This window comes from Odontomachus brunneus, unplaced genomic scaffold (genome assembly GCF_010583005.1).
Source record: "Odontomachus brunneus isolate Ranch 3 - 2012 unplaced genomic scaffold, Obru_v1 Obru_scaffold_125, whole genome shotgun sequence".
Lineage (NCBI taxonomy): Eukaryota > Metazoa > Arthropoda > Insecta > Hymenoptera > Formicidae > Odontomachus > Odontomachus brunneus.
This window is the reverse complement of record NW_022639575.1, coordinates 964942-978130: the sequence shown is the minus strand read 5'-3', so window position 1 is coordinate 978130 and position 13189 is coordinate 964942. Positions and strand designations below refer to the sequence as shown.

Here is a 13189-nt window from a genome sequence, read left to right as displayed (position 1 = left end):
ATATATATATATATATATATATATATATATATATATATATATATATATATATATATATATATATATATATATAGCTTATAAATTATACACATCAGTTCTACATACAAAACTCGTACAGTTGTCACCCGTATAATCGCCATCATCCCGTATCTTTTCCTGCGAGTTCTTCGTGAAAACGACATTCGTCGTAGGGTTATAAAATAGAAATCAGGAGTAACAACGAAATGCTATATATTTCTTACGAGCTAAAACATGTTCCTTAGGCAACATTAAGTAGCTTGAGCAAACGGCCGTGAGTCTTGCGCCTCAGTCTGAATGTTGCGGTCGAAGATCTGAGTGATTTACGACGCGTCACCAAACCCGAGCACGCCGTAACGAGTTGCATAAATTCGAGAAACGTGTTCCTTGAATTATACAACGTTGCGATGACGAGATATTGATAGGACGTTGATTTACGAGATTGAACAGTACGTTGTCGTCAATATCAGTGGTTGTTGAAAGGGCGGATCGTCGGTTTCTGCATTCGAGGAAATCAATAGGCATCGTAACCATGATAATCGTGATGACGCGCGACGGCGTGAGCGGCGAGATGATTTTGTTTAGCGTGCGCCACTTCGGGGGTGTCAACGACCCTGCCGTCGTGGGACAGGGGTGCGACCGGGCCGTGATAACCGTGACTGTACGACGGTGAGTCGTAAAGTTGCGAGTGATCCTCGTCGGTCGTGCGAGGTGCCGAGGAAGCTACGTGATTGTAGGCCGCTAAGTGCGCGGCTTTCGCTTGAGCCACTTCCGGCGTGTCCATCACGCGACCCTGAAAGGAAAGGAAAACGATGAGAAGAGTTATTTCGGAATTTCTGCTGCTAACAGTCGGACTCATCTCTTCGAGAGCTTGGTAGTCATTAAATTTTAAACTGATTTTTCTTTGAGATTTTTATTTCTGCAAACTTTCCTAAAAGCTCTGGATAATATTATTATTTTACAGAAGGATCGTTTTGATACAAGTTAGACGCCGAATTAACTTTCGTCCAAACGTGCTTGGAGGAACTATATCTTCTTTGTGCAAAGTTAATAAAAATTTAAAAAGTTTATTCTTTTAAAAAGTTAATAAAAACATACTAAAATATACTTAAAAAATATGTCTTATAACTCTTATATTTCTTTGTAAAAATATCCCAAAGGAACTTCTTTAATTTATGCCTACAAACCACCCAGAGCCCTTAAAAAAATCAATCGGAACTCGAGGAGATTGATTCAGATCTGCCTTCGAGATTTATATTTTCTTGAAAAAGATTAGTCACGAGTGTCTCGAGTGAAATTGATGTCTTCAAGATTTTGATTTTTCTCAAGTATTTAGAAGAATGAGTCACAAACTATCGCGATTTATATTTTCTTGAAAAAGATTAGTTACGTCTCAAGTGAAATTGATGTCTTCAAGATTTTGATTTTTCTCAAGTATTTAGAAAAATGAGTCAAACTATCGCAATGAATTTGCCATTAATTCCTGAAGAATCCTTACATCGTGGTCCAACGGAGCGGAGGGTCCGTGATATCCGTATCCGCTGTGGTACGTCTGGTGGCCCACCGTCACGGGTTTCGAATATCCGCCGTGATAGGCTCCGTCTTCCGAGTAGGAGGAACCGTGCGGCACCCTGGCAGCGGCTTCCGCCACGGCGGTGAGATGCGCCGCTTTGGCATGGGCTACTTCCGGCGTGTCCAGTACTCTCCCATCGTGGCTGATGGGCGCGGGTGGCCCATGATACTGATAATACGCCGGCGTCGCTAAAGTCACTGCGACAGTCGAGATTAAGACGACCTGCAAATGCGAAGGTGGCCAATGTAGAAGCATTGCTGTTACGTATCGATGATGCACTGAGAGAAATTATTCGATAGAAAATTAACAAATGGATATTCCCGATCGACTTTTATATCCGATTAAATCGGATACTTCGATCATAATGATGTCTCATCAGACAAACCGATCGGAAAATTATGAACCGATATTTCTCATCGGATACAAAAACTCATCGGTACTTTGATCGGAAATATTCGTTTGTTAATTTTTTATCAGATAATTTTCTTTAGTGTGATACCGCAACAAAAGCGACTCTCAGTGATCGACTTTCTCATCAGAAGAACATTGTACAATTGGTGCATTAATTTAATTGGAAAATTTCGTGCTATCGTCGACGAGAGACGGACGATTTAAACTTGGCCATCTCGAAGGAGAAATAACACAGAGTGAGATGGATTTACGAGGCGGAATACTCACGAGGGACTTCATCGTGACGTTCAATCCTAAATGGAGTGGCACTGTTTTATAAGCAGCGAGCGCGAAATGCTCGGTTTATATACAATCGGCGATTTAATCTTGCCTAATAGCGTCGCCCCACCAGCGCGAGCGCCGTTCGGCTGTCACTCGTAGGAATCGATCGTTCGATTTTTGCGAAATGCATCAGGATGCACATTTCTCGGCGCACTTGCGTCGCGCCCGCGTCGGGAAAGTCTGTGACGCGCGCGGTGATGTAATTAATTTTTCGGCGCAACTCGACGGCCACTTCGATTTCACGGCGGCGCCGAGACTCGTGTCAACAATCGCCCGTCCATTCGGATTGGACCATTGTGTTTCGCAATCGGGGAATCGGATACTTAATTATTTGATACGCTTCATTGTTGCCTCCTCCCCTCCCGTGTGAAATGCAATAGCTTGTTAAGCAATTAGACGCGGCGCGTGTACGTGGCGGAATTTCCAGTAGCCTTTAATTCGATGCACCAACCGCGGATCATTATGGTTATTAGTGCATGATTGTAAACTTTATTTCGTCATTCCGTAGTTATCAATCACGGTAGAAGGAAAAATATCAGTGTCGCAAGTCGTCGCAATTCCGTTGATCTCAAGATTTTAAGAAAATTACTATGACACTGTACTATAAATCATATAGTCTCTTTATTGATTGACTCTTTATTGATTGAGAAAAAATATCTAGAAAATAAAAAATATTCACTCGATTTTATATCAATAACATATTTACTTAAATTTACTTAAATTAAATATCAACAGCATATTTACTTAAAATTCTTTTATTTAAATGGGATAAACGGTTGCTTTCGTGAAAATCTCAGGTTTTAAGAAAATGTATGTTTTCTAACACAAAAGTTATTTATTTTAGCAAATATGTGTTACTAGTATCCACCGAGTAAATATGTTTCACTTCTTAAATATCTTGTCTTTCAGTACAATTGACGATATTTATTTAAGTTTAAGTTAGTAATTTTTGTAAATCCTCACAAAGGGATCACTCTCCCGTTAACGAAGTGGAAACAATTTTACTAATGATGAAATTTGATTTTGAAATAAGTCAATCACCATTTGTGAACAATCGAAAACCCGTCTAATGGATGTTCCAGCGTACGAATGTTTTAATTTTTTTTCGGATTTACAACCTTGAGTCTTTTCGGAGAACGTTCATTCGGAGATCGGAATCGGCGAAATTCGGGACTGATCGATCGAAACGTTACCGTGCCGCTGACGCTTTTTGCCGAGGCAATTGTACAACGTCGTCCCGTAGAATGTTTTCATCGTTGACGCAATCATAATTTCGCTCTTGTTGGCGTTCCAACCTCGCCCTACTCCACCCCTTTTCACTCCCCCTCTTGTTGTCTCTCTCTTTCTCTTTCTTTCGTTTCTCTGCTTCTAGCTACGTTGTAGCCACTTGGTCTCTTTCCCAGTCCCACGAGAGATATGTCTCCTTAACGTATCTCCTTCTCGCTTCTCAGTCGTGCGATGCCGAGAGCAGAAAAACCAGAATCCCTCTCGCTTCTGCTATGTGAAAATCTAGCCAAGTCAGTGTCCACGTTTCGTCCATGCTATTAAGCGGGACAGGCATCCATCTGTATTGTTCGCCGGCTATATAAGGTCTACAAGGCGCGTTTCAACGCACAACAGAGACTCGTGCGATCTCGAATACATGCGCGCAACCATGAAAGCCCTTGTGAGTAAGCGGACACTTTATCTAATCCACCTCTGTCGAGTCGCAGGTTCTCCTAACTAATTCGTCAAATTAATCCACCTTGCCAATTGTCTTTCCTAATAATTATCAACGGCTCATCGTCCTCCGCGAGTTTGCGACTACCAACTCTCTTATCAAATCTCTTAATTGTTCACCCTTTCAGATCGTTTTATCGTGCCTCACATGGGCGACGCTGGCTTCAGCCGCGCACGCGCCTTATGCGTACGGGGTGCAAGCCGGATACTATCACGGGCCGCTCGCCCCGCTGGCCCACGACGGTCGAGTGGTCGACACGCCGGAAGTGGCGCACGCGAAAAAGGCGCACCTGGCGGCGTACGCGGCGGAGGCCGCGAAAGCCGCGCATCACGGATATCACGCGGATGACGGCCACGGCTATCACGGCGCTTATCACGGCGGTGCGTATCACGGGCCACTGGCGCCGCTCGGCCACGACGGACGAGTGGTGGACACGCCGGAAGTGGCACACGCCAAGGCAGCGCACCTGGCCGCCCACGCTGAGGAACTCTCCAAGGTCGCTCATCTGCCCCATCTGGATCCCTACTCGCACTCCAAGTGGTGAACCCGACATGGACGAGCTTAATGTCACAAAGAAGCGGAAACTTCGTATCTCCTAGTGTGTAAAATCCGTACACGTAGGGAATATTATAGCTCTCTTTGTATCAATTCTTCTCGATCTTTACCGTGTTTCCAGACCGCCGGCAAGATCTGTCTTGCCGAGGCACGCAGCGAATTGCGGATCTTTTTGATAGGACGTTTCAGTCCCTGAAATATAAATAGCACATGCGAAATGAAAGGATAGAGTCGATTACTGCGGAATGTCGATCTACTCCTCGATTAGAAAATCCCGCGTAGTAATTTTGACTATAAAATTCTCTCCGTGTGCCACGGCAGTGGTGGAAGTGGATTAGCTTAGAGGATTCGCTGTACTAACACATGCAAGACCCTGACGAATGTAAATGTCAGAAGATATATACGTCACTTCATATGTAACACTATGAAAAAGATAAATAAAAAGTAACATACGAATCAATGGCGAGCAGTTCTTTTGCAAACCTATCGAGAATGTGTATCCTGCGTGAGAGAAAAATATAACGAGTGGATGATTAAATCGGCGCGGGGGGAGGGGAGGAGGTCGTAACGTAATCAAATCTGTTGCTTTTATTTATTCTCTTGTTTTTTATAATGCACACAGCAAACAATCGCGGAGCAGCGATTCGTTTTGTGCAAACAAGTCGTGCGCTTACCCGAACGATCGAGCTCTGCGCCCAAAGTATTGGCGATCCTCCAGGATTAATCACGATGGGCGATGTGCGAGCTCAGCAGAGCTGATCTCACGTATCGATCTCACTGAGATGATCGCGACCGATCGACTCCGTCAGGCTCGACTGAACGGCTGAACTGTCTCGTCGAAATTGCGTTGGTGACAAATACGCAATTCCTTTCAGATCGCTATACGGATAGGGCGCGATCGATGAACTAAGTCGCCAGTTGCAACACCATGTCCGTTTTAGTAATTCAACAACTATTGTTATCGCTACCCTGTGACATACCATTGTGATTGATCCGACACGTGCGGATAAACAATCGCATAAACCGCGGCATTAGTGGGTGTAACTCGTTGCGCGATCACGGCGCAAAGATAGTAAGCGCACGTGACACAATCGTAAATCGATCTTGCGTAGGGTGCTCTAAGGCAACGCTTTAAGGTCCACCTACAACGGCCGTGAGGCTAGGAGAGATGTAAGAAGTGACGATTAAGCAGCACGTGAAAAAAATATTCACCACTTGCGATCGATTATTCTGAACCACAAGAAGAATCATCGACTGCGACTGGTCGAACGGTTTGCTGCTTAGGTATTGCTTCTCAAGCTTCCACGGCCTCACGGCCGCTGTGGATGGACCTTAACGCAGTAGCTTTACATACCGCCTTTCCAGTTGACGCTTTACTAATAAATTCACATTGCACATCCAGAGAGTTGAAAAGGGTTTTCAGAGGGCAGATTATCCGTTAGACTGCACACAGCGACACGCATGGTCTAGGACTGCTGGAAATACAGGCGAAATAACGCAATATCCTTGACATATCCAAGTCCCGACGTTCGCCGTGGATTCAGGAGAGCGAGGCGCTTTTAATCCCTCAAATGGGGCCTCATCAGCGATGACCCCGGGCCGCTTTGGCGAAAGTCGAAAGGCGACGCGCGGATGGCTGCGAAATGCATGACGTGATGACGCGCGGGGCGCGTTCCGGCGGGTCACGCGTAGCCGCATAGTTCGGAGGCGCACTTTTATCGCGGCGACGCGAGGTTGCGCGGGACACGCACACCGGGTGTCATTGTTACACGCACGGTAAATGTTACGGGGCAGGGCCTTAAGGAGAGCATTTTCCTCCTGGGTGTGGTTGTGCTCAACAGCCGCGACCAAGTGGGGCGCAACACGCCCGGTGCAGGCGCCTGTACCCCTATAAATTGCACCACGCGCGTCCACGGCGGACGTAATGCGAATCTAAACGCACGTGCCGCGGGATCTAAGAGAGCGCAACGGGATACTTACCACTTCGAGAGCAGGAGACCCGCCGCGATGATCGGAGTACACCTCGTGAGTACACGCACGGAAGGGCTCGGGCCAAGTGCTGTGAAGTGTCCGTAGTACCCGTCTTCTCGCCCTCGTCATCTTAGAATTAGCATATCCGAGAGAAGACCGACGGTTATCATTATCGCTCACAACCTGTTGTTAATCTCCGAGCACACTTGTATTTTCACCGGCATCTTTCCGAGAACTTGTTAATACCGTTGCATCTGACGTGGTTTGTGTGTCACTGAGTTCGATTAATATCACTTTTGATCTTTGTTTCTGGGAGAAAAGAGTGCTCTGCGTCGCGGATTCCATTCTCGCTTCGTTTGAATGAAACAAACCTCGTTACCAGGAACGTTGAGAGAAAAGAAAGTGTTGAAATTTTCGATTAGTCGTCGGCTAATTCGGTCTTATAGCGATCCCCTCGCCGACTGTTTCGTTGTTATATTGTAGATCCTCATCTTCGCAATGTCGAGCGCCACTCTGGCGGCTCCGCAATGGTACGCAGGACCGACTTACGGCTCCCACGCTTCCCCAGCACCCTTGGGCCCGGACGGCCGCGTGGTCGACACCCCGGAAGTCGCGCAACTGAAGGCTGCTCACTTGAACGCTCTGGCGGAGGCCAACGCGCGCGCACCGAAGGGACCGGGTCCAGTCGGCGCTTACGTCGGCCCCGACGGGCCTTACGCCTCTGGGAATTACATCTCGCGTTACAGGTTTGTCTCGAACGCTCATTACCATCCCATTGTTTCGCTGAGCCCGCCTACTTAGTGTCTAGTTTGTATTCTGCCGAGGTAACCCTATACGTTCTGGTATTTAATCGCGGCCAAGTCATGGAGATCGCGCTTCCTCATGAATAATTCCCCTTGTACGGCAAAAATTAATTTAACTGCCTCTTTAAATTAACGTCGTTTATCTATCACTATTCGATCTTCATTCTCTTAAAGTGAATCAGTGAATAGTCACTGATATCAGTTATAAGTATAACACTGCACTGTTAAATCCGTAGTGTCAAATTATACTCAATTTGAGTTATTTTTAACCATTCCTATAAGTCGCCACTGCTCCTACTAAATATGTCGTTAATTTAACTAATGTAATGGAGTTAAATAATTTAACTTAAGAAATGTATTAAATTTGACTAAAATTTAGTTTATTTTTTATTATGTGCACGTTAATGTAACCTTTGTTTTAGTAAAAAATGACTTAATATTGTCTTAAATGGGTTGATTAGATGTGGTTGTTTTTTTAAACACATGTTTTATGTTAAAATAGTAAATGTCGACACACGTGATAGTTAAAAATAACTAAATATTATTTAACTCAAGAAATTGGTTTAAATTTGACCCTCCAATATTTAACAGGGTGAGCACTTTCAGTGCAACACTTATAACTGCAAATCAGTGTATATTCACTGTTTTCAGTGTTGTTTCACTGATTTATTTTAAGAGAGCAAGTCTCTCTCTCTCTCTCTCTCTCTCTCTCTCTCTCTCTTTCACTCATTCATCCTTTCTCCTTCATTTTCCTCCTTCGTACACAGATAGATTTTACTCGCAAGCTAAGTTTGCTAACTCATCGTGGAGCAACGCCGCACGTTCTATATTAATCGTTAAATCAAACAGCGGACCACCGGCTCCACTGGGCCCGGACGGTCGCGTGGTCGACACACCCGAGGTTCAGCAAGCCAAGGCCGTCCATTTCTCTCTCTACAATGCGGAAGCGCAGCGCGTGCCGGCTGGTCCAGTTGAACCAGCCGCTGGCGCCTACGATCCGTCCTGGAACAATGGTGCCTACAATCCCGCCTGGGACGGTCCCGCTCGCAGCTACTATTAGAGACGAGCGTCGGCCGTTCGCGCAGAGAAACGACCGGATCAAGGCGAACCGAGAAACGCGCTTCCTCCCACCGGACGGACGTTGATGTTCCGGCGAGACCGATCGACCGGCCGACGCGGGATCGATCGGCCGCGCCGGATCGGCCCTTCGGTGTTCTCTAGCTACCTCAGAATTGGAAGACTACACAACGGCACGAGTTTACGTTAGAAGAGAGCGTGGCCGAGCGAGATAAATCCTCTCGATCGCGCCAGAGAATGAAAGAAGACCCCCGGCCTTCTGATCCAGCGAAAGACGCGACGGTAACTTACGCGACGAGGCGACGCGCGATCGAACGGTTATTTGCGCTCGGAGGCCACGCGAGAGATATTCGTCGTATATCATATGTCCCACCCGCTGCATTATGTCGTTAGCGTTATGTCCCCATGTAATGCTCGCGCGATCGCGCGCACCGTAATCCGTGTCCCGCGCGACGTTACAACTACCTCCGGTCGGTTCGGCCGGCGCGCCTCCGTCGCCGACTCGTCTCCCGATCTGGCCGATCGAGCTTCCCGCCTGCATTCCCGTGCACTGCCTGCTGTCACGCGCGACTACTTGTATCCGGTGTGTGTATACAGTGGAAACAAAATATATATATATTGTATATGGGACAGAGCAACGGAACGAAGATCACTGCCTGACATATCCAACATCCTTCGATCTTCGCTTTCGGGGAGCGGTGAAGCTCGATTTCGGAAGCTTTAGCGTTCGCCGGAAGGATTCGAGATGAGAAACCTGTATTCGCGAATCCGAAGAAAATCGGGGAAGTTAAGCTGGCATAAATTCATGGCAGAAATGCGCGAGTTAGAGTCCAGTCTTTCCCCGCGACTCTCGTTGACCCCAACGTATCGCATTCGTCTGTCGCAACGTATTATCGCATATCTGATTTCCGCATTAACGTCCGCGCGTTGTTCAAGTACCGTTATTTACATTTGCTCGTGCAAGAGCGTATCACACACGTGCGGGAGATCATTATCCACTGTGCTTTACCGTTGCTACACACCTCGTCAGGCACGATTAATCGCGTCCTTGCTGGCGGCGCGACTCGCCTAGGACAGCATGAAGTAGTAACGTGCCTCGATTGCGGGCGAAACCGGTTCCTTCGTTACTCCCGCAAGTGAATTGATTTCCTCTCACGTCGCTAATCGAGATTAGGTAATTAGAGCTGTCGGCTCTTGTCGAACGCGCGACACGAGCCCTGAAAAAGAATTCAGCTTTACCAACAGCTTGATCTTTAATTCCATCGCTTAACGGATGCTTAACTCTTACATTGATTACGACGATCGCTGATCAACGATTGTAATTAAATACAGGGAGTATCGATTGAGAGGTTCAACCTAGTCAATAGTAGATGTTGTAGCCGGCTGTAAGCGCGACGGCGCGCGCGTGAGCCTTCATGTGTGCCGCGCGGGCCACCGTCACTTCCGGCGTGTCGACTACCTGGCCGTCCGGGCCCAGTGGAGCAGGTGGTCCCCGATAAGCGGCCGACGATACCAAGCGGACCGGTGTCAGATACAGCAGGTTCCCGTGCACGTGGGCTTCCAATTCCTGATCCGCAGTCGCCGCAGTCGCGACCGTGCGAGCGTGTGTCGCTAGATGCTTGGCCTTGGCTACGGCGACCTTGAAAATTAATCAGTATACATAAGCCGTTAACTCGAACTTGACGTTATCGTCTCTATGTCTTGTATGAGAGATTTCAGGATTAATCCTGAATTAATCCTCTTAGAACGATTGTTATACTTTTGTATATCTCCTAACTGAATTAAGCTGCAATCTCAAAAACGAGTGAGAAGTGATAACACTTTAAGTGATAAAGGTTTTCATAAAAATGAAATAAAATAAGAAAGAATAGAAAAAGAAAGAAAAATAAAAAAGAAAATGAAAAATGTAAAAAAATAAAAGGTTAAAAAATAAAAATGAAAAGATTTTATGAAAATAAAGTCAAAATTGCAAGATTGTTTCATTCAAGTTTGGAGACAAATTCTGATTACATATGAGCGAATTTTTCAATTGATTAAAGCGAATATAGTCCTGTCACAATGGAATATATTAGATTCATTCTTCAATTTCGAGTGAAGATATTCACTCGGCGATTCAGAGCGGAGAATTCACTCCGTATGAATGAAAAATCACTCGAACTTGTGTGACTCGGCAATTACTCTACGACTGTGATCTGTTATGATTATACATACTTCTTGATTGAAATTCTATTCCAAGAAATTCAGACACAACGATAACTCGGTTGTCAAATTGAGAAGTTTTCGACAAAGTGTATTTTCTTCTCGTTCACTGATAAAATCGAGATTGGAAAACGAGACATATCCAAAGAGTTGCATCGAAAAAGGGAAAGAACCCTCTATCTCAGAAATTGCATCCTTTGAAATTACATCTCCCTGTTATCGACATCTTACCTCCGGTGTATCGACCACCTGTCCGTCCTGTCCAAGAGGCGCCACAGATTTCTGACGGTAGTCCCGTTGTGTTATAAGTGTCACACTCGTCATGTCCCCGTTTGTCTCTGATGGTACTTCCGTCGTCGTGTCCGATCTCGCGGTCGGTGACAGTTCGGCTCGGCTCTCCACGAGTCAGGCAGCTACATGTGCGGCCAAATGCGCGGTTTTGGCTTGGGCAACCTCAGACGTATCTATGACTGTACCGTCGCCGGAAAGAGGCGCCCACGGTCCACGGTAGCCGTGCAACGGTATCGACTGCTGTGATTTACTGATCAACAGGCTCGTCGCGGTCAGGAGTACCTAAAAAGAAAAACGCGGGACGTTTAGAGGAGTACGTGACGTGCTGTAATCGCCGTCAATTCTCCTTCTCGTTTCCTCGTAATGTCGCACTTACGAGTAACATCATGGCTGTGTCGTCGCGCTCACGGATCTCCGCACAGTTATGAGTGCGTCAAGGCGATCGGCGGGATCATGCTTTTATAGAATCGCAGGTCACCCCACGAGACCATCGTCGTGGTCAGCTGAGATCGTTGCAAAAAATTCTTTAATCGCTATTAGCTCTAATGACACACGTTTCCACGCGATACATGTCTTCTCGCGGATAAAATAAACCTGACACATCTCTGAAACGTTAGACTTCGATATCCATATTGAATGAGCATTGATGTGTAAATAATACAAACAAATAATCGCAATTAGTACTACAATATGGATGAGATAGAGCGCTTTGCGCTTTATATATTCCATCCTGCAATGTTACAAACATATTTCCATGTGAAGTGAATATTTAATATCGACTTATTAGACTCCCTCAATCTCTGATAAATGTGTATAACTCAGAATGATAACGAGATATGTACAAAAAAATTTATTAAATTCCAAAAAAACGTTTGCTTGGATTGTGAAGATATTTGTTTAAATTGAGTAATTATTTTGTGAAATTAAAGAAACAAATTTATATTTAAAACTTCTTTATTTAATTTTAGAAAATAATTACTTAATTTAAACAAATATCTTCACAGTACTACAAACGTTTTTTAAAATTTAGTAAATTTTTTTCTCATTGTATTTTTCCTTGTGTTATGAAGGTGTCTGCGCACTCGACAGAGCTGCTCGTCTTCACGTGCAGTGCTACGTGCACTCGAATGGACTTTTCTGCGGTTGTAAAATACGATTCACGGACGACCGGCCTGGATCGTAGATTACTTGCTGGTGGTCCCTTCAAGGTGGTCCTCTTCCTATCACCCATCATCCCGCTTTAACTCTTTGATACTTCTCCGGCCTTCTCAGAAGAGATACGTTTCATATTGAGACGATTATACGTGTGAACTTGTGAATTAGGTTTTTCCTGCTTACTAATTACAAATAGAATGTAAACATTTAAATTCTAGATAACAGACCCCAAATAGTGACTACAAAGAACTTCTGAACACACGACTACAATTTCGACTACAGGTCGAAATTTGCTATTTCGTATATGCTGTTGATGATTGTTGATATAGTTGCGTAAGTTATATAACTTTTATAGGCAACTTGTCAGCAAAACGCGATTCTCTCTTCTATAAATTATCTGAGCGAAACGGAGAAACGACTGAAAAGACGTTGTCAGTATGATAGCTAAAAGTTGGATCCTTTGAAAAGTTTATACAGCTGCCTTACTAAAAGTTTATACAGATACCTTATCGAAAATATTAAATTTAAAAGTATACCATTTTTTTACATATAACTTTAAGTTTCCTCTTTAAAACAAGCCAAGGTAGAAGTCGATATTTATCTCGAAATTCTGTAAGTGGGGCATATATGTCCCGAAAGGATTAAAGAACTGCAGTTTGATTGCCTCAAGAGTCTAAACTTGATATTCAAGCTCTATGTGGGATCATTGTCCTGAAAAACAACTTGCTCATTCCTTTGTTAAAAGTTCTTTACCGCACAAAGCGCATGATGGTGCACGCCGACAAGAGAAATCAATTTGCCGGGAGGTTGCGATTTGAACAGCTCGCCGTTCGATTCTTGTCTCGCCTCGGTGCGCCGCAATCATCCTCGATGATAAGACGATATCAGGCGGATTAGTTTCATTCGAGGTCACTGACGGGGGAGAAGATTATTTGATCTTGCCCTCGTTATGGCGAATCGACGGCGATCCGCGCGCGGTAATGTGAGATACACCTCGGCCGACCGCTCGCGCCGACCAATTGTTGCGCAAACCGGGGTCTCTCTCTCTCTCTCTCTCTCTCTCTCTCTCTCTCTCTCTCTCTCTCTCTCTCTCTC

General features: G+C 45.2%; 2 protein-coding genes and 1 pseudogene across 2 annotated transcripts in view; 1 reads left to right on the top strand and 2 right to left on the bottom strand.

Annotated features, from left to right (window-relative positions):
* Positions 1-214: 214 nt before the first annotated feature.
* The window catches only part of LOC116849748, a 25272-nt gene continuing 12297 nt past the window's right edge, over positions 215-13189 (bottom strand). The window contains exons 5-10 of the mRNA XM_032827198.1: positions 11066-11221; positions 10880-10930; positions 9909-10088; positions 6579-6752; positions 1517-1813; positions 215-811 (exon numbers count right to left, since the gene is read on the bottom strand). Of these exons, the coding sequence (XP_032683089.1) occupies positions 533-811; positions 1517-1813; positions 6579-6752; positions 9909-10088; positions 10880-10930; positions 11066-11221 (1137 nt within the window). The 3' untranslated portion in view covers positions 215-532. The remainder of the gene's footprint in view (positions 812-1516; positions 1814-6578; positions 6753-9908; positions 10089-10879; positions 10931-11065; positions 11222-13189) is intronic.
* On the top strand, positions 3767-5048 carry LOC116849741 (cuticle protein 2-like). The gene is made up of 2 exons (XM_032827186.1): positions 3767-3989; positions 4171-5048. Exons 1-2 carry the CDS (start codon positions 3966-3968, stop codon positions 4585-4587), a joined length of 441 nt encoding a protein of 146 aa, XP_032683077.1. The 5' UTR covers positions 3767-3965; the 3' UTR covers positions 4588-5048.
* LOC116849739 lies at positions 9698-11362 on the bottom strand (annotated as a pseudogene).